Here is a 22,923-nt window from a genome sequence, read left to right on the forward strand (position 1 = left end):
ACAATTTCTCCTTTTTTTCATTCACACATTAAAAGCAAACTCAACCTCTTCTTTAGTTCACCAAAAACCAAGGTTAGAACATTCAAAAAGAATTTATATGCTGCTCACTTATTTCTCTTTTATTTCTAATCTGCTCCAACTTTCTAAAAACTACTATAGGTTAACCAAAAGGTTATTAATTTATATAGCATATGTATGATATTCTTAATAAAGTAATATTTCCAGTTTGCATTACTGTGTATTGATTGGAAGGGCTTCTTCAGAAGGATTTAACAAATATAAAAATAAAAAAATTGATTTTTTATAAATTAAAATCAGTCTAAATGTGTAGTTCAAAAAAATAATACGAGAAAGTTAGCTTATACATAAACTAATTAATTTGATTTTTTTAGTTTATACCTTTTGGATAAACTACACAGTTTCATCAATTTTATTAATTTTATTACAGTTGTGATTTTAATAAACCCATCTAACGTATTCACCAAATATTCATACACCAAATACTTAAAAAAAGATAGGAGTAAATTAAAAATAACTCATAATTAACAACTCGTTAAACTACAGAGTAAACAGTTATTTTAGTTTCGAAGTACAGGTTAATATTATCATTATAAAGTCATAAATTTCTATAATTTTAAACTAATGTGATTGCCATTTTATTTTACCTTTTTCTTATTATTTTAAGGATTAAAGGAAGAACGTCTTCCCAATTGAAGGAAGGAGTAGAGTGAGTTATTTATGGATAATATTGCAAAAGTTTGGTGTTAGAAGGTGAATAGGGTGATGGAAGGAACATGCACAGTCCTCGGAAAGATTTGGTGAAGCTCGTTGGTCATCGTAAGTAATAAAGTAGTAATTTTTAGCCTGCATCAGAATGTGACATTATTCCAGAGCCTCGTGCATGCAACCTCAAACAACTCGTTTTAGGGTTATTCAAATCACGTTCCCCTAAGCTTCATTACACATGAGCAGTGTCGTAACGTTACTACCTAAGGTTTTTGGGACCAGACAACCGTTGCCATCATGTTTTTTTATGAACTGGATCGTAATAGTTGTTATGTACATGGAACTTGAAATATGAATCACGCACTACTTTATTTTACCTCGTCTTAGAATTTTACTTTAATCAATTCGAGGTATTTTATGCTGTCTTGAAGTTAAAGTTTTATTATGTTATAAGAGACATGTTTGTTTTGGTAGATTGGATCCTAGTTGATATGTATGAAATTTATAGACATGAAGAATTTGGTAGTTTAGCATGTTAATTTTAACATATGTCGTTACTTGGGTGATGTTGTTGTGGAGGGTAATAAAAAAAAGGAACACTGAACCAATAAACAATGGGGCGGTGACCTTGGTTGTCGACCCGTTCTCGTATTTCGTATAGCAAACAGAAGGAAAGTGGAAAGGCATTGGTCACATTAACTGATTTGGAATCCTGCACTGCAGGGGCTGGGTCTTGCATGCACCTCTGAGGGCACTGACATTATTGCCATATCTACACGTAGTAAAATCAAATCACTGTTATTCAAACATGTCCATACTTAGAAACAGAAACTTACAAGGGATAACAGAAATGGAAAGCTGAAGGAAAAATGAGGGCAAGAATTTGGAGAAAGGTGCGCATAAAAGGGTCGAGGTAAAGAAGAAAGGGGAATCACCAATTCTCTGACTCTCTACATCTGGTTACAAGTTTAAAAAGGAAAGAAGGCCATCTCATTTTAAGTCTAGTCACAAGTTTTCATAATAACTTACTCTCATTTTATTAATTGCCCATCCTCTGGAGATTATTAGTCAATACCCAAACTTTAAAATTTCAGAGATCTTCACCATTGAAGCAAAGACTGAAGGAGGGTTAATTTTAGACCGATATTTTTTTTTCCTCGCAGAAAGCTAACTAACAATAACAACAGTAACGAAGCAAAGTGTTACTCTAGATTCAGGTCACAACAACCTCTGAGCTTGCTCGATTACAATAATCCAATAAAAAATTAATGGTTGAAGCTTAAAACACGGAGATCCTTGTGACGTTGTATTAGGTCAGAATGAGGATCTATCGAGCAAGGAAGGATCGAAATACATAAAGACAGCTTTTGATGTGTAACTTTGCAATGTCCTCAAAGATTTATTCGCGTGTTTTTCAAAATTCAGGGAAATGAGTTGAATAAAGTGAGACCAGGCAAAAAAGAGGTAATGCAAAATATTCATTTTTCAAGTAAGCATGAACTTAAATATTAAATCATTTTCAATAGCCAATCAATAGAATAGGAAAATAAAGACGAGGCCCATTATCATGGATATAGAGCATGGCGAAATTAGTAATATCGTGTATTACTAAAAAAAAATACTTCCTAATAGACACCCCAGGCAGAAGTTTTCCGGAATTGATTTAATGAATTTTGGAAAGTAAAATCGGAAATTGATGGGATGTAGGAAGAAGCTGCCTTCTTACTAACTACTTCGTAAGTCAGATTTTGAAATATCTGCAATCAGATAAAAGGGGACTATAGCTATTTTGAAATTATTGAAATATTCGTTGAACACTGTATGAAACAGAAGAATCAAAGGTGAACCGAGACAAACAACAATGCCAGCTATCAAAAGAGAAGAATATTTTGTGAATGAAATAGAAACAAAGTGATTCGGAGCTTGTGGAAAAAAAAATACAATAAAAATTAAAGATGTTTGATTGAGGGAAAATGAATAGCTATAATTGAGGAAATCAATACTGTGAAATCCCACCTCATTTCCACTATTCCATTCAACCAAATGATCATAACTGTGTTTCTACTTATCCTACTTGCCTGCTACCAAACAGATACAACGAATAGCTATAACATTCCGTTCAGGCTTCACGGCAATAGTGATGGGCTTAATCGAACCAATTACTTAGATTAAATATGTCAAGAGATTATTAGCTAATTATTTTAACCAGGAAACAATATAAATGTACCATGTTTTCATGATATTGTTGCAGACACCAAGAGTTTCCACATAACTTGTATAGCTATCATCATTGCAAACAATGATAAACACGAGAAAATAACGGTAACTGTAGAACTTTTATGTCGCCAACATGAAGTAGCATTGGATCAATTCCATTCTGAACATGTAATGATTCCATCTGAACAATTCTATTCTGAACATGTAATATTAACATCTATTCCTCTATTATTGAAAAAGTTCACATCATTAAAAATACAAATAGTAGTAATTAGATTTTTATCTATTCAGCTAACTAACCTGATCACAAAACTGCAGATAAATATAGTATTTTATCAGCCAATGAACCGGATCTAACACCGAACTAAGAGAGACCTGTACAGTAACCAGCTGAGTTTGAACCTTCTGAAACAGATTCCAGATTAATTGAACGCTGACAACGGCAAGAGCAAAGGGAAAATGACAAAAAATATGTATTTGACTGCACTCTTCAATCAAGCTAAATCATTCGGTGTAGTGATTAGGCAGTCCCTCACAAAGGAATCAGTCGAATTTGTTTGCCTGAAGTCTTGCAACTTGCTTCTGAAAGGGAACAAAGCAGTTGGAGCCTCCATCCAAGAAAATAGAGTCAGTAGGGTAGAGCACATTAATGTACAATTTAAGTTTCAAGAAAAGACAAGCATTTTATTTGGAGCTTGCATCTGCTTCTTATCGTTAATGTTTAGCTTAATTCCGAATAAGCTCATGTTGTGAACAAGTTAACTAGATAGTATCTCGGGATAGAAATATTCAAGCAATAATTTATATTTGATACCATTACGATTAAAAAATCTTTAATTTAGGGGTAAGCGAACCATATTAATATCCAAAAGTTAGAAAAATCAGTCAAGTGCTATGAACATCTTACACAATTCTCATGCTTCAAGTAACTATCAACGAGAACTCCAAAACATATTTGCCAAAAATAAAGGCTTATTATCGTTTTCACCATATTAAAAATTGCAAGCTATCAGCTATATATCATTGAGAATGAAGAATGATATCAAAAACAATAATAAATTGAGCTCAAGCCTCAAGAAAATCATGCAGTTCATGCAAAAGTAATAAACATCAACAAAATACCAGCGTGTACAGAAGTATTTGAACTCCCAACAATAATAAATTGAGCTCAAGCCTCAAGAAAATCATGCATTTCATGCAAAAGCAATAAACATCAACAAAATACCAGCGTGTACAGAAGTATTTGAACTCCCAACAATAACTAGGATTTTAATTCTAACCTACAAGTTGTACAATAAAACACTAGCAAGCAAAATATCAAATTTCTGTAGTTGGAATTGTACCTGCATCAGTGTAACGAAAAAGATGCAGATTTCAACTACTTCCATGGCTGTGACAAAGAAACTACAGGAGTTGATGCTTCAAATCCTTTTTTTCCATGTATAGCAGATTTCAGCACATTATATTGCTCAGTCACAGAATCGTACAGGGCTTTTGTGAAAACGTCCTTAGCCTACGCAGAAAACGCACACTGTATCATCCAAGTTAAAATAAAAGAACCTTCCAGATACTGAATTTCATGAATCAAAGCACTACCAAATTCAAATAACTACAACAAAAAATAATAAGTGAACACGAGCAGGGAACCCAAGGATACATAATACTGACTTTGTTTACATATCCTTTAGCTTCAGATAGAATCATTCAGTGCTCATCGTATTACGAAAAACTACACTCAACCAGATAATATTGTAGGTGTCTTGTACATCCCCAGAATACATTGGCACACAAGAGTTCCACAAGTCAGGAGGGTAGGAAGCCTATAGGTTCACATGACTCATTATACTATTTTGTAATGCCATATAACAACTTACACATTAACACCTCTCTCTATCACAGTACCCATTACATCCCATTCTCTTTCTTTTTTGTAAAATTTGTCACACAAAAAAGCATTTCTTAAAGAAAAATACAACTTTATAAATCATTTCATGTTGTATCCCATTCTTAAGCAGTCACATCTTCTCAGTTTGAATTAAAAAAAATTAAAAGTGAATTCTACGAAGAAAACTGCAAAAATAAATGACAATAAATTTAGTTCAGTACAAGTCATCAAACTCACCTTTTCAGGATTTTCACAAGTAGCAGTGGCTTGAGAAAAGCTTATCGCTGGAGCCACTGATATGCCAGCCCCATGAAAGGATATAATTCTTTTCTCCCCAATTTCTTTCTCGACCTGCAAAATTATATGGTTGCAATAAAAGATAAAACATTAGGATAGACTCTCAAAGACAGGAATACCATACCTTCAGTGGAGGTGGCATTATATCATGGCATAATATTGCCAAAGGATATACATGACCTGGTGGACCTGAATGTTCAACAAGTCTTCGCATATTATCTACCGAAGAAATATCAAAGGGTGCCTGAATATTAATATGCCAAAACATCAACAAAATGGTAATGTAAATATTATGGAGCTGGAAATTGTGCAATATTTTTAATTAGAACGAATGACACTGACACATCTTAAGGTCATCATTCTACATGACTGCATTCACAAAATAGGATATTGGATATATATAGATACCCTATACTTCTGACCCCTTCTATAAATACCCCACAAGCACCAACCAAGTATTGGATATTGGATACCGCCTCCTTCAAACTTACCTTCCTATGTTTAAATCAATTTCTCTTACATAGAATAAAGGACAGATTACATGCAGACCAGCACAAGGCTATAACAACTTCAAATGGAAGTACAGTTATAACATATAACACAAGTGAAATAATCCATGGCCCAAAAAATCAATATTTGAGCAAACTCAATATTAAGCCGTGTTAGATATATTATCTTTATTTTATATTTATCTTTTATCTTTATCTTTTATCTTTTAGTTAGTTTGTTATTATTTTTTATTTGTATTTTGGGCTTAGCCCATATTTCTTCTATTATAAATAAAGAACCCTATGAGTGTATTTAACACAAGGGAGATTAATCCCAAATATAGTTTTTTACTATATTCGACATGGTATCAGAGCATAAGGTTTTTTGTTCGTTGGTCCTGCCCACTACAACCGCTGTCGTTGTTAGAGTTGTTGTCACCAACATTAGTGTCGTTGTCTCCATCACCGACCACCTTGATTGGGCCTCTTTTGAGTTCTAGGTTTTGTACTCTCTTGCTTGTTCATGGCTTCTAACCCGTCCATATATGCTAACTATGTCAATGTGCATTTATCTATTGATAAGTTAGATGGTACTAATTATGCGACTTGGGCATCAGACGTTAAACTTTGGCTTAAGAGTCAAGGGTATCTTGATCATATTACTCAAAATGTGACAACTATTGATTCCGCTGCAGTTACCCATTGGTTGAAAGTTGATGCTCAGTTATGCATTGTTCTCAAGCGTACCCTTCATTCCTCTTTGAAACAAATTTTTCGTTCCTACGAAACATGTTTTGAAATCTGGGAACACGCTAAATTATTATACACCAATGATACTCAACGTCTTTATGGTGTTTGTCATGATCTTCTCAATGTTCTTGCTCCTCGGCGTCACGACTTTATGACTGATTATATGGGTAAAATTCATGCTCTTTTTCATGAGTTTAATGAATTATTGCCTCCTGCTTCTACTCCTGCCAAAGAAATAGAGCAACGGTCAAAGTTCTTCATGCTGCTAGCATTGCACGGCCTTGCTGATGAGTATTCTCATGTTCGTGATCAGATTTTGGGTTCACCTGTTGTTCCCACTTTGACTTCTACTTGTTCCACTCTTTTGCGCGTACCTACTAGACCCATCAATGATACATATGTTTCCTCTACGTTGGCATCTCAACGTCATGACCGCAATCACTCTCACAAACCAGGAAAAGGACGTCTCAAGTGTAACCATTGTGGCAAGGTAGGCCACACGATTGACAGGTGTTATGCATTACATGGTCGCCCTCCTAGATCTGCTGCAATTGTTCAGACTACTTCTTCGTCACAATCACCTACTGGGGATCCTCCTTCATCTGATATTAGTGATGACTCTGTTATTTTCAATAAATTTCTCAAATGGTATAAGGATCAACAACCTTCTAGTTCCACTGCATTTGTAGCACACACATGTACATCTTTTATTGGTTTGAGTCCATCTTCTTCTTTTGACTCTTGGGTTCTTGACTCGGGAGCCACAGATCACATTACTGGTAACAAATCTTTGTTTTCCTCTTTGACCTCTCAAATCCTTTACTTTCTGTTATAATGGCTGATGAATCTAGAGTTTTAGCTCATGGTGTTGGGACTGTTAACATTTTTCCTTTTTTATCCATTGATAATGTTCTTTATGTCCCTAGGTCTCCTTTTAACTTATTATCTATCAGTCGTCTAATTCGTTCTCTTGATTGTGATATTTCTTTTGACAAAGATTCTGTTTGTTTACAGGACCGGAGTTCAAGATAGGTGATTGGCACCGGATGTGAGTCTGGAGTTCGAGACAGGTGATTGGCACCGGATGTGAGTCTCATGGTCTTTATCATCTTTGCCCCACTACACATATTGGGGCAGTTATGGAGTCTCCATCTCTTCTTCATGCTCAGTTCGGTCATCCCAGTCTTGCCAAACTACAACAACTTGTTCCTAGTTTATCCAAGTTGTCCAATTTGGTCTGTGAGTCGTGTCAATTAGGAAAACATATTTGTAGTTCCTTTCCTCATAGTGTCTCACAACGTGCTTCGTCTCCTTTTGCCTTAGTTCATTCTGACATTTGGGGACCTAGTCGTGTTAAGTCTAATTTAGGTTTTCAATATTTCATTACCTTTATTGATGATTATTCTAGATGTACTTGGTTGTTTTTAATGAAAAATCGTTCTGAGTTATTGTATCATTTCAAACTTTTTATAATGAAATTAAAACTCAGTTTGGTGTTTCTATTCAAATTTTGCGTAGTGATAATGGTCGTGAATATCTTTCCCATTCTTTTCAACAATTTATGGCTTCTCATGGTATTCTCCACCAAACTTCATGTGCTTATACACCTCAACAAAATGGGGTGGCTGAGCGTAAAAATAGACATTTTATTGAAACAACTCGTACTCTTTTAATTCATGGTAACATTCCTCAATATTTTTGGGGTGATGTTGTTCTTAATGCATGTTATCTCATTAATCGCATGCCCTTATTTTAGAAAATAAAATACCTCATTCTATCTTATTTCCTCAAGAACCTCTTCACCCATTACCTCTAAAAGTTTTTGGGTCTACATGTTTTGTTCATAATTTTGGTCCTGGTCTTGATAAGTTAGCTCCTCGATCACACAAATGTGTTTTTTTAGGCTTTACTAAATCAAAGAAAGGATACAAGTATTTTTCTCCTTCTCTTGATCGTTATTTTATATTTGCAGATGTCACCTTCAATGAGTCTTCCTTTTATTTTAATGATCATTCTTCTTCTGATATGTCTTCTTCTAATACTATCAATATAGGTTGTTTGTGATCCTCCAATTGTGCCTAGTTCACCAGGTGTTTCTCAACAACCACTAAGTGACTCAATTGAAGTGCCAACTACCTTGTCTCCTCTTACTCCGACAATTGAGTCTACCCTTCCAATTGCCCTTCGAAAAGGTATACGTTCTACCCGTAATCCCTCTCCACATTATCTTGCTTTAAGTTATCATAGATTGTCTTCACCTTTTTATACCTGCCTTTCTTCTATTTCTTCTGTGACAATTCCAAAATCTATTATTGATGCCTTAGCCCATCCTGGTTGGCGTCAGGCCATGCTAGATGAACTAAGTGCTCTTCAGCATAGTGGAACTTGGGAGCTTGTCCCATTACCGTCTGGGAAATCTGTTGTTGGTTGTAGGTGGGTTTTTGCTATCAAAGTTGGTCCTGATGGAAATATTGATCATCTCAAAGCTCGTCTTGTTGCCAAAGGTTACACTCAAATTTTTGGTTTGGATTATGGTGATACTTTTTCTCCAGTGGCAAGGATGGCATCTATTCGTTTATTTATAGCCATGGAGGCTCTTCAACAATGGCCTCTTTATCAATTGGATGTCAAAAATGCATTCCTTAACGGAGATTTGCAAGAAAAGATTTGTATGGAGCAACCTCCAGGATTTGTTGCTCAGGGGGAATCTTCTGGGTTGGTATGTCATCTTCGCAAATCCTTATATGGCCAAAAACAATCTCCTAGGGCCTGGTTTGGAAAATTTAGTAATGTTGTTCAACAATTTGGTATGACTCGGTGTGAGGCAGATCATTCAGTTTTTTACCGTCACTCAAGTGTTGGATCTGTCTACTTAGTAGTATATGTTGATGACATTGTTCTTACAAGCAGTGATAGTCTTTGTAACCTCCAGGATTTGTTGCTCAGGGGGAGTCTTCTGGGTTGGTATGTCATCTTCGCAAATCCTTATATGGCCTAAAACAATCTCCTAGGGCCTGGTTTGGAAAATTTAGTAATGTTGTTCAACAATTTGGTATGACTCGGTGTGAGGCAGATCATTCAGTCTTTTACCGTCACTCAGGTGTTGGATCTGTCTACTTAGTAGTATATGTTGATGACATTGTTCTTACAAGCAGTGATAGTCTTTGTAACCATTTTCAGACCAAAGATCTTGGCAAACTTAGATATTTCTTGGGTATTGAGGTGGCACAGTCCAATGATGGTATTGTTATATCTCAAAGGAAATATGCACTAGATATTTTGGAGGAAACTGGGTTGATGAATTCAAAACCTGCGGACACACCCATGGATCCTAATACTAAACTTCTACCAAAACAGGGGGAGCCTATGTCAGATCCCAAGAAATATAGAAGACTAGTTGGAAAATTGAATTATCTTACAATTACTCGTCCTGATATTTCCTTTGTAGTTAGTGTGGTAAGCCAATTCCTTAATTCCCCATGTAAAGATCATTGGAATGCAGTTATTCGTATATTAAAGTACATTAAAGGATCTCCTGGAAAAGGGTTGTTATATGGTTCTAGTAACCATACAAGAGTGGTTTGTTATTTTGATGCTGATTAGGCAGGATCTCCTTCTGATAGAAGATATACATCCGGATATTGTCTCCATTGGTGGTAACTTGATCTCTTGGAAAAGCCAGAAATAGAGTGTTGTGGCAAGATCTAGTGCAGAAGCAGAATATAGAGCTATGGCTTCAGCCACTTCTGAACTTGTTTGGCTTAAGCAATTGCTTAGAGAGTTACAATTTGGAGATGTCACGCAAATGACGCTTATATGTGACAATCAGGCTGCTCTTCATATTAGTTCTAATCATGTCTTTCATGAGAGGACCAAACACATTGAAATTGATTGTCATTTCATTCGAGAGAAGATTGTATTTGGAGATATCAAGACTGAATTCGTCAATTCAAGTGATCAATTAGCAGATATTTGTAACAAGCTTGGTACATACGATTTGTATGCACCAGCTTGAGGGGGAGTGTTAGATATATTATCTTTATTTTATATTTATCTTTTATCTTTTAATTAGTTTGTTATTATTTCTTATTTGTATTTTGGACTTAGTCCATATTTTTTCTATTATAAATAGAGAACCCTATGTGTGTATTTAACACAAGGGAGATTAATCTCAAATATAGTTTTTCACTATATTCAACAAGCCGGAAATCAGGATTTCATTTCTAGCCACCCCTCCAAAAAAATAAAAAAATTATTGCCCAACAAGTGGAATAAGTTTTCACTGTAGAATCAAACACTGGATCAGATAACATCTCATTATTTTAAAAAATAAAATTCACAAAGCAACCTTTGCAAACAATTGATGGTGCTTAAATAGAGCACTATATCTGACTCACATCCTGCTTGCCTCCAAACAAGATATGCCTTCTTCTAAACAAGATAACTGCCTACCAATTAATCCTTTTCTAAGAATATACTCTAATAGCATATAACAGAATAACCATAATGAACAAGAGTTGCAGTACCCTTCTGGAAGTGTACAAGATTGGAGCACTAAATGCCAATACAAACTTTTCAATAGCCACATATAAGAGAAGGAAATAAAGTAAAAACTCAAACTTATCATACAAGTTAAAATCAAATTGTGCATTTCAATCTTTTTAGATGTTTGTCGCTTAGCTTCTTTTAAAGTTGACATACATAAGTCAACTGTCATCTGTAAGAGGAATTTGATTTGTTTCAACTTTATTTTCTTTTCCTCTAAATGCTTGTTATGAAGTTTATCCAATCTGTCCCACTAGTCAATGTCAAAAGCTATATTTGTGCAAATGAAGGTTGACTAAAATAAAACTGTGCCACACATTTTATATTTTACTTTAACAAGAGGGTGAACATACCGGCACCCATTCTCTGGTTTGGGCTTCTGGGCGATCCCTACCACCACTAGGGGCAATCCAGACTATCTGTGAACCATTCCTGTACCAAAAGGCCAAGATGATGGACATTTGACCAATCAATAACCATTACATACAAAAAATACTATCTAAAGTAAACATGCCCACTGCTTTTACTTCCTCTTTCCTTTATGATCTGAAAACGGGACTCAATTTGATGCATTATGGTCTGAAAAAAGTGTACTAAGGGAATTGACTAATAAGCATGCACTATAATTGATATGCTCTGCATAAAGTGTACTGGGGCATTGGATAATAATTAAGAAACCCTATTTAATGTCTCTAATTATTCATAAAGAAAACAAATAACAAGGTAATTGGGTTCAAATTTTAAAAACTAAATACTTCTATGATAAATGTCTTCTATTTTTCTTCCTTTCATCAGTACCTTAAGGCCAATTGTTAGTTTTTCCTAAATAGAAGCATCCATTTCTCCATAAACCAAGGGATATACCTTAAAAGCATAGCCATTTCCTTCAGAGCTCGTATGTTTGCAGTTCTTTTCATCTCTACAAGTGCTGGATCATCAAGCATGTGCTTTTTAGAGTAAACACAAATGAGATTCCTATTAAAACGAAAGTATAAGTAAAATGTTTCAGAATTCAACTTCATTTATAGAAGGAAATATAACATCACAAATCTTTAATTCGATAAACAGAAGAACAAAAATAAACCTGCCAATACTGAATGGTTTGGACAGAGGATCAGTTATAACTCTATCTCCTGCAACATAGGTCTGCGGAACAAATCACATAATTCAATTACTTCAAGGATTATAAATATGTACAGCCCCGCAAAATAACCAGACAATAAATATGATGCAAACTGTACCAGGTTTTCAGCTATATATGGGAGTCGTGCTTCAAGAAGCAATGCAATGACGGCCGGATCAGCTTCAGTTTGATGATTTGACATCAAGATGATGTTGTGCCCCTGCAGTAATTTTTTAATTCTTTCAAGATTTTCTCCCACATCTATGAAAATGTTAACATAGGGCAAAAATACAGGACCCACAAATCAGAATCAAGTTTAGCATTTCATGTAAAGTACAGGACAATTCTTTTAGGCCGTATATATCTGATACACAAGTAATAAGCAGTACTTACAAGAAAAATTATAAGGATACAGCAGAAGCATTACAAACATCAACTTAGTATCTAACTTCTACTAGAATAGTAGGACAATCTTATGATGATGCTATCGATTTATGGTATAATAGTAATGCAGATTCACAATTAAGAATAGTTCATGCTACAATAATGAAACTAACATAAAGAACAAAGGGAAATCGAAAAACATTACGGTCAATTCCCACAATCTTGACCTAAGATTTAAACTTAAGACTTTTACATATCTAATAAACATAAACTCCTAATAGGTTACATGCTTCATGCATAGATACCGACATATGGGTTAAGATAGAAGTAATAAAGGAGAAATACTGGACTTTAGGTCACTACCCTCACCCTACTTGGTGATATAAGGTTATTACTAATTCTACCATACTTAACAGTAAATAATCCCTCAATATGAAGAAAGCATATTAAAAATTGGCACCTGCTTAAGTTTCTCTTCCATTTCAATGAAAAGGGGCATGTTGCCGACATAAGAATTTCTGCAACAAAAATATCACCTTTAAGAATAGCTACGAGGTGCAGGCAAATGGAATAGACATTGTCTTGATACAAGCTTATTATATATGGGCCTTTAAGTGCCATGAATATAAATGGGATATACAGATTGCTACACCCAGGGATTACACATCGGGAAGTGTTTTAGATAGCTATTAGTAGTATACAGTTCTATGAAAATGCAACAGAGAAGCCTATTTCTGAAGTAATTGGCATGGTTCCAAACCTTTAAATTAACATCTGCAGGAAAGGGAATATTTAATTCATTTAAACCAAAAGCTCTTCTCTAGATACAACTAGGAAGAATCAAATTAACTACCAGATAACACGAGAAATAAAATCATATGAGGATAGTCACGCTGAACAACAGTAATGTTGCCTGTTCTGTATGCATCACCAATTCATAGTAAACCTCCTTTTGAGGGCACATAGAAAACTGAGAAGGATGGCCAGTAACAATGCATAGAATGCTGCAAAGGCACAGCTCCAATTAAGAAAAGGGTTTTTCAATCTTATTTTATCATTTCTATTCTATGGTCAACCACGCATAACGTCCAAAATAATCACAACCATAATTACATACCGGTAGTAGGCATCCCATTCCACTTTTTCATAAACTTGTTTGTATCAAGACCCAACACAGATGAATTAGTTTGTCTATTAACAGCCTATGCAGATTTTTCTAAAGAAAAAATATACACTCACAAAAGTTGAAAAAATGAAGCAGAATTTTTTAAAGATTGGGAGAGATTAAAAACTTCAGCCTTCTTGCTCTATATACTATAGTTTGATAGCTCAAACCACACAGGATTAGACACACATTGTGTTGTGTTCTGCTTACAAGCTTCTCCAGGAAGCTTTATCAATCAAACTATTAACTTACATTTATTTATATGCATAACAATCACTGTATTATGGGATTTCATTAACCACCAAGCAAAAATTCATAGAGATCAAAGGGCTGTCGACTATTGGAAGGTGCAGACAGCAGAATTCATACAAGATATGCCTTAATCATGTGTACATTGTATTTGTAGTTTGTACACCATTAGAAGAAACCTAAAAATCATCATAAATGCATTGCTATTGTTCTTGATACCATTAGCTTCAACACCATGCGTAAACACATTGAGACTTAAATTTCCAATAGGGCCTGTACATACACACTGTACGTTAACTTCCCCTCCCCTCAGAAAAAAAAAAAAAAAAAAAAAATATATATATATATATATATATATATATATATATATATAATCCCTTCGTTATGGACACTCCCTGCATATACCACCTTTTAGATTTCCTAATACATTTCTCACAAATTCTTCAGAACCTACCATATTGTAGCAATAAACTTTCTAAAAATACAAAATGCTCAATTCAAGGAGATCATTCTTCTTACACGTTAAAATTTTCATAATCATGTGCATAGATGATCAAGAATAAAATGTACGGATAAACAAATTTGATTTCAACTAAACAGTATAAAGAGAAACTATTGCTAGTAAACTCACTTGAAATCAACTAAAGGACGGATGTAATTCTGCCCAAACACGTAATAGTCAAAAGGCTCTCTCTTTGCCTTGTGGTGTGGTTGAAAAACAAAAGGATCCTGTTAAAGATCAATGATGTTCGGAGAATGAGAACTAATAACATGAAACAATATGAAACTAACTCTGCAGCATTAGTCAAAAAGCTATGACAAATTCGTAAATAAAATATTCCCATTGTGGAAACAATAAACATGGTATTTTCCGGAAGTCATTCCTACCGTCACATCCAAAAATACTCGATCTAATAAAGCAATCATATTTGACAGTACAATCTCATTTGCCTTGGGATCTCCACTTTGGATAACCTGAAATGCATAGAACACAAAAGGAAATGCGTGTATGTTATTTGACTCTTTCAAATGCAAAAATGATAAAAAGAGAATTAGTATAAAACTAAGGCTAACCAACCCATTTTCGATATTCTAAACAATACCCACTCCAAGACTAGTAAGATACAGGTACCAATTAAAATATGAAAAAGACAGATTTTATTTGTCGAAGCACAAACATGGGTGCAAGATCTCAAATAACTAGATTGCTTGCGTTTGGAATAACCATGATTTGTTATTGGAATTGATAATCAAGTAATAAAAATTTTACCAACAACGTATGAAACCATCATTAATACAGCAACAAAAAGAGTACCAAACACCAAAATTATAATAAACTGTGTCAATGCACGAACCAAAGAAACAACGATAGATGACAGAGACGATAGGCAATAATATGCTAGAAGGACATGATTTTTGAAGTTCAGTTTCATTGTGAATTATGAGTGAACTAATATCTGTTCCCACACCACAGATATTAGAAAAAGTTCATATGACAGTACAGGGTGCACGTGAATATAAACTTACTGCATTTTTATAGTTATTGTACACTTCTTGCATTCCTGCAGCAACATTGGCAGGCAGAGATCCAGCTTCTACTTCTTTCTTGATTCCGGCAAAAACGTCTGCAAAATAATCAGTGAATGTGATAAAGGAAAACCAATTTTTAGGATTAGAAAAAAAACAACAGAAATTAATTAAAATGATTTAATTCAGGGATTGCCAGAGCTTCTTAATCCAAAATTTCCTCATGAAATAATGCACATGTTCAAACTAGATGGATTGTTACGAACAAGAAGTTGAAGCTCAACCCAATTCAGACAAAAAAGAAATAAATATGATAAACATCCGAAAAACAATATTTGCTACTTCTCATTCGAGGCTGAATACATTTCTATTTAGAAAAGAAATAGTTAGGTGAACACCCTTGCAACTGAACACAGACTGATCATTACAGTCCCCTATTGCTCAACTCTATAACTTTCATTATCTCCTTTCTCAAATCTCCACAACAAATAAATAGGACAAGACTCAAAACATCATCCGCACATTAAAAACTAAAATAAAATAAAAACAATAAATTAATGGAAATATTCTTATGTTCATCACCTAACCGAACAGTCCATTAGAAGAAAAAAACAGATAGAATAAATTACTCACGCCACCAATTTAACGCTATTTATTTCCAACAACCAAAACACAAACCTCAATCAGCGCCTAAAATCATAAAAAGGATAAAAATAAAATAATAGAAAAACCTCACACACAATCACTGTCTCCTCAGGTAAGCCTCCAAACTTCCTAGCCGCGCTTTCTCGATCCATTTCAATTTTGAACTCAACATTTAAACAATAAGCAAATAGAAACACAAATCGAGCGAAGCCGCAGTGAGCAACCTCCACGAGGAAAATAAAGAAACGCAAAAGAAATCGAAGAGGCTGGCTATAAAGATAGATATATAGAGAAGAAACGAAGTGCGAAGATAGGAAATAAAATAAATAAATAACTAAATAAAAGGAAAGAGGAGACGTGAAGTGAACCTTGTTCGCTCCGAGCGTTGAGAAAGGTCCGGGAAGAGACGGAGGCGGACATGTTAGGGTGAGAATGTTTGGCGGAAACGAGAGAGTTGTCTTGAGGAGTGACGGAGGAGCAGGAAGGCGAGGGCGCAGTGGAAGATCGCAGAGAGATGGAGGAGGATGAAGAGGAGGAGGTGGAGGAGGAGGAAGCGGTTGAAGAGAGAAGCGGAACCCTAGGAGTTGTAGGCGTAGGTAAGAATGTGGTTGGCGGCGTGGAGAGAAGGAACATAGTTTTGTTGGAGAGGCGGAAGAAGGGAGGGAAGGCGTGTGCCACACAGTAAGCTGAAGAACCGGTCATGCTCATTCTTCAAAGATCAAACCCGAAAGAGAGGGTGAGAGAGAGAAAGATAGGATCCGTTCGTATGTGGTGAGTGCGAGCGTGGGATTGGCGGGCACACGTGCTTTTCGTCTCCCTGGGACCCACGCGCCACTCTGCGACCAGTGACACGTGGACCTTTTCCAACGGAGCCGATTCTTGAACGGATAAAACTGAACTCTGTCTTCAAAGCCAATTACCAAGTCTTTTAATTATTAATAATTACAATTTTCTACTTCTAGAAATTATGATAAAAATGCAGGAGGACTTGTGTAAAATATTATCATGCTTTTGTTGAATATTCTTCGTTGGATTAGTATGGTTTATATTTCTCTACGCTTTAAGCCGTGCGTCGTACATGTCGCTTTCGCTTTCTTGAGTATATCATTCTTCCATTGAATTCCAACTTAGTTTTTTCTCCCCGTTTTTTAGTTTGACAAATTTGTACGTTGACATAATCAAAAATCACTTCTGTGAGATTTTTAAAGTAATTACCATACATGTGTGTAGATTTATTATTACATTACGTTGATAAATGCTGACCACACTTCCTTTACATGTTTTATCTGGTTATTGCTTAAAATTAATTATAAAACGTATCACTTTAAAAAACGATTATTTAATAAATATAGTGTTGTTATTATTAATCTTTCTATTCCCATAATATAAAATAATTATATATAGAATGTTCAATATTACCATGTTCAATATAAAATAATTCCATCAACGCTCTCTCCTACAAACACAATCCAAACAACTTCCATCATTCCACATACATCTCTCTACCATGGATTCCTTGATCCAAACATAAGCAAATGAAGCGATGAGACTCTTAACACCAATTTATAACCACAGTTGTATATGAGAGTCTAAATTATAGCTAAATTAAATACGTACAGGAGAAGTTATATCATAACAAAAGTCTTTTTTTTTTTGTATAAATTTTAAGTACATCCTTTCGATAAGTATTATGTCCTTATGCATATGGTGATAATATATGGCTAACTCTTTTAGATGAGTTGTTATCCGTTAGTTTATGTTTGGAAAGAGATTTCTTTTGGAAGTTAATTAATATAAAATGGTTTTCCTGCAAGTTGGTGCTTTCCCTGTCTTAATTTGTTCTATGCTATGTTTTGTCATATTTGATACCAAAAACGATATCAGAAAAAGGAAAAGGAAAAAAAAAAGGAGTGACTGCAGTATTTTTTTTTCAACTTTTTTATTCGTACATCACTTTAGGAAAAAAAACTCATGCATTAAGTAATAGAAATATCATCGTCATATGCAAGATTCATCAAGTTCATTCCCAATGACGCGAGAAGAGATGTTATATATTGTGATAGAAAGGGACAAAACGATAAAATGCAGCAAAAAGGATGTATGTAGTTAAATTTTGTTTTGGTTGAAGAAGTGAATATTTTAGCACTTAATAACGAGGGGTTATATGCAACGTAAACGTCAGAAAATGTCACTTTACACCATGATAACAGTTTGGAAACACCTTTAAAAACAGCATGAAGAAGATGTAAGTATTCTTTTATGTTCAAAACTAGTTATTCTTTTAAAAGGAATATGAATGACGATAAAAACGCATTAGCTCAAATCAGCAATCAGCCACAACCTACCAGTTACGGATCTATCAAAGTGACAACAGTGACCCTAGCCACTCTCTTATTTATTTATATATATATATATATATATATATATATATATATATATATATATATATATATATATATATATATATATAAGCGAAATTATTGGAATCAATCGTCCAAGAATGAAATTGAGTGGTGTCCATCAAATACAGCTAATCTTTCAAATAAGTTAAACAGGTTAATAATAAAGTTTAATGATTAAGTCGACTCTAATCAAAAGTCTATAAAAAACTTATAAATACAAGTGACACAAACTATCAGATAAGGAAGAATTCTGAAAAATACCCCTAACCATTTAGTGTAAAACTACTTGAAGTGCATCTAATCAACATACAAAAGCACACACTAACACTCAGGGACGAGTTCACCAAAGTGAACCCCCGCATAGACGATCATTCTTAAGGAACTTAAAAATCACTTACAAAATTTTCAAATAGATGATAAATGTGAAGTGCTTGGTTAAGGACGAGCTTAAAAAGAACCCCTACCAAATGTTTAGTGGCAAAACGCGTTAAGGTAAAATGCTAAATCACAATATAAAAAGATCAATCAAAAGGACAACAAATACAAGAATATGATGGTAGAAAAGAAGGTTTTGTATTGCTTTAGTTAAAAAGGGAGAACTACATATAACAAAGTTGATCTGGTAGCGATCAGTTTACAAAAAAACTTATCTTTGTCAATCGCATTGGATCTTTCCTCAAAAAATTTACAAAAAATACAAGTTAAATTCAACACCCAAGAGGATCGGGGATGTCTTCGACAATCTTTGTCCAGTCGATGGGGTTGAGAAGGAATTTGGCTTCATGATGTCCTCACCAACATCTTCGATTGTTTCCTCGTCTAATATATCCTGAATGTCCATGACCTAACCGTTATAAAGGGCCTTTTGAATGTCAAACTAACTCTCATGAATGGGTATGCCATAAAGGAAGGTCACTTGATCCAAGGCCCACTAGAAGTCGACCTCATATTAGATCATCACTTGTCCCTCGGCTTCCTCCAAGTCAACAGCCAAAGACTTGCATCTTTTGTCCAAGTCCCACAACTACTTGCGATCGACTTATTGAGAAAGGCAGAAGTCGTCATTCTTACGCAGGAGGCATTACACCTCGGCGGACAAACCTTTCTCTTTTTGTACTAAGACAACAATCTTGGCGGCATACTCGTCCATCTTTTGCCTGCTTGGAGCGTGGGCAACCTTCAATACGTCTACCTTGGCCGTCAAAGCCTCGTTTGCTTACAAGGCAATGCAAGACTTTTTTGGCTCTTTCTCGATTCTTTTTAGGCCTTTGCTAGCTCCTTGTCCAATCACGTTACCTCTCACTGGTCGATACCAAGTGATACCAATTGATCCAATAAAGTCGCCTTGAGGGTGAATTTGTTTGTCGCGTCTAGTGCCTCGGCCTCAAACAACCCAAAAACATCATTATCTTTTATACTGAAATGAAATGAGAGATTATCTCCCATCCTAAAGCCGATGCTAAAGACTCCCTAAGCAAGAGGGATTGGATTCTCCCCAACTTATCGATTGCGCTTAGAGGAGCAAGGGGTGGAGGTCGATCGCTTGTCATGTCTTCTCTTCCCTTTCCTTTTCCTTGCCTTCTCCTGATCGGCTTGAAGGATGATGAAGGGAGTAACATTGAGATAGAGAAACTCCAGAGGCATCAGTTGAGTCGACCGATGCCCTCTCTCCTTACGCCTTAGTCGAAAGGCCCTTGTTGGTGGCAGCCTTTACACCTTCTGGTCTTAATGAACGTTTATCAATCAACTTCTTGAGATAATTGAGATTGTGTGAGTTGGTGCGAGCCATGATATTTGTAACAAGAAAGAAAACTTAACCAAGTTAAAGACAGAAAAGGACCAAACAAAGAAAGACAAGTTATCATAAATGTCTCGATCGATATGATGAGAGCGACCTTATGGGTTAATTACTCCAAAACCTCGAAGGTGATGAACTCCTCGGGGGTCATCATCGTAGTGTTTTGTGTCCAATAAAGGGAGAATTTTGACTGATCATCCCCATCAAAAAATAGCTTGTAACCCTTATTTGTGATAGTAACCTTAAAGAACTTGTCCTTGAAACCTTTTGTAGGAGGCTGCAAAAAGCTGGAATAGGTTCTAGTTGTTTTCGCTTATTAACGACACTCATCCTTTCCGAACATTCGGACGTGTGCAATAGTGGTGGAGGAACAAAGCGGGGGTTGGATTCATTCCCAATGACTTACACTAAATACCAAATGACTACATATTAGCCCAAGCGTTCAGATGGAGCTGCATAGGAGCGACGTTCAACTCCTGTAAAACTCCATCTTGAAAATCATTGAAGGATATGTGCACGAACAAGTTAGGTGATGGGGAATATGATCACATCATCAGGGAAGAAACATGAGTAGACAAAGAAGTACAACTCTAAAGTACCCTTGTCATGGCATACATGATCGTTCCCTCAGCAGACACAAGGCCACAGAGAGTTGTCCACCATGTTATCCTTTAAAATGTTGGATTGACTGGCAAGCTCTATTAGATTATTGCCTCATCTAAAATGTGTGGCATATTCACGAATCTCATGTGTAGTCTAGACATACAAAGACTTCAGGCAGGTTTTCTACATTGCCCTCGACAATAACATCCACTTTGATTACTCCAATAGTGTTGGCATTCACTTCTTCTACAACCTCCCCTTATGGATCTTGTTCCCCGAATGGTCTTTCTTCCTCGGTTGAACATTTATTAACAAGTTGAATTGGTGTCGTAACACTATTTACAAATGTCCAATCTCTCTCGGACGACCCCCCAATTTCTTGACAACGACCTTGGTGACGATAAAGATGTTGATACATCATCAACGTACCCTCTATCATCCTGACCAGATGAACCTCTCGAAGAGATGTCGATGACAAACATTTTATTACCTTGAATGGAAAAAAATATCGTCGAATGGTGCAAAGATGACCGTCAAAGCAAAAATGGTGAAAAAGACGGGACCACTTGGCCCCTATTTATAGATTTTTTTTTTACGACACATGGTGCTCTCACAATTATCAGATCCAACATCATCCAACAACAAAGGGCAGTGCAATGCTTCGCATGCTACGTCAAACTTGGTAACTAGCTTAACGAGGTGGCACAACCCTTCATTGCCAATGTCAAATCATTGACCCGAAGATCACATTTTTATGACAAACCGACCAAACACAATGGTTAATAAGGCAGCAAAACAATTCGCGAAGCAATACAACCTTCCATCCCTAACATCCGTATCTACAAACCCTTTTTGCTTGTTGACTTAAGTTCAAGCTTAAGTCTTAGAGCTATTTGTACTGTATAAGTAATGACCTAAACTTATACTAACCGAATGCGGTGAACTGATCATCCAAACTAGGATGAGACCGACCAATGTCCATCAGTATCAACTAATCATCTAGACAAACTAAATAGGTTAGTAATAATTTTGATAGAATTAGGTGATGATTAGGCAAACCCTAATAAAAAACCTGTGGAAAAACCTAAAAATACAAGTCAAAGATATGGTTGGTGAGACTTTTGCGATGCATTTATTACAATGTTAATTACTATACCGTTCAGATAATGAATTAACTTAAGCATCACATTATCTTTACCAATTACACCCAATCGACTAGAACACAACAAGGATGGAGATTGCTTAAAGTGAATATTTGACTCCATACATCTGAAACTATATATATATATATATATATATATATATATATATATATATATATATATATATATATATATATATATATATATATATTCGTCAAAATTACACCATAATGAAATTCTTTATTGTCACTTATTTCAAATTAAAGATTTTAAAGGTTGTGACTTTTATTTGTTCACATTAGTAAATAGATTTCAGAGAGTAAATGAAATGACTTAAGGGAACAAAGAGGAGATTGTTGTATTATTTATTTTGAAGGATTAATAGATGAAAGTGAATAAATTTAAAAAGGAAATTTGAGAAAAATTTAATAGATAAAACAGATAAAATAAAAGCTATAATAAATAAATTAAAAATTACATGTTTTTCCTTGTGATTAAAATTAATATAAATTAAAGAATTTTTGGACTGAAATTATTTAAAAGTAGATGTTGATGATTAGTTTTAAAATTAAAAGTTAATATTTGTAATATTGATATTAAAAATTCTTTAATATATTAATTTAAAAATAAATGTTTAAATTAAATTAAAAAAATATTAACAATTGGCCAGGAATTTTATTAGGCTTAAGTGGCACGCAACTTATCATGGCTGTTTACTTATCATGGCTGTTTTCAATGACATGTAGACTCGTGCACTAAAAACAAAAACAAAGATCTTCTTTGAAGTTATGATAAATGATGCATGATTATTTCATAAAACCATACAAACTCTTACGCGACAGTGTTTATCTACACGTCTATTCTCTTATGTGCGGACTGTGAATTCATTACACCACACAAATTAGCACTCCATTCACACGTAAATTCGTTAAAGTGAACAAGATTTCCCTCGCCAATCTGTCTCCTCCTATTATATT

At 34.9% G+C, this 22,923-nt stretch overlaps 1 protein-coding gene across 3 annotated transcripts; it reads right to left on the reverse strand.

The window, feature by feature from the left end:
• Positions 1-3,043: 3,043 nt before the first annotated feature.
• Positions 3,044-16,764, reverse strand: ATS1 (phospholipid/glycerol acyltransferase family protein). 3 transcript variants are annotated; one of them, XM_047323854.2, is made up of 13 exons: positions 16,370-16,753; positions 15,357-15,454; positions 14,718-14,804; positions 14,461-14,558; positions 12,876-12,933; positions 12,150-12,251; positions 11,993-12,054; positions 11,773-11,883; positions 11,262-11,340; positions 5,250-5,369; positions 5,066-5,179; positions 4,287-4,456; positions 3,044-3,551 (listed from the first exon to the last, which is right to left on the reverse strand). In XM_047323854.2, the coding sequence occupies exons 1-12, from the start codon at positions 16,707-16,709 to the stop codon at positions 4,322-4,324; spliced, it is 1,404 nt and encodes a 467-aa protein (XP_047179810.2). In that variant the 5' UTR covers positions 16,710-16,753; the 3' UTR covers positions 3,044-3,551; positions 4,287-4,321. The 3 variants fall into 3 exon arrangements, with proteins under 3 accessions (XP_047179810.2, XP_087956227.1, XP_087956226.1); XM_088100101.1 differs by lacking the exon at positions 16,370-16,753 and adding an exon at positions 16,093-16,248; XM_088100100.1 differs by lacking the exon at positions 3,044-3,551 and having other exon boundaries at positions 4,335-4,474; positions 16,370-16,764.
• Between the last annotated feature and the right edge of the window lie 6,159 nt (positions 16,765-22,923).

Source organism: Vigna umbellata, chromosome 10 (genome assembly GCF_029865625.1).
Source record: "Vigna umbellata cultivar VRB3 chromosome 10, Vumbellata_1.0, whole genome shotgun sequence".
NCBI lineage: Eukaryota > Viridiplantae > Streptophyta > Magnoliopsida > Fabales > Fabaceae > Vigna > Vigna umbellata.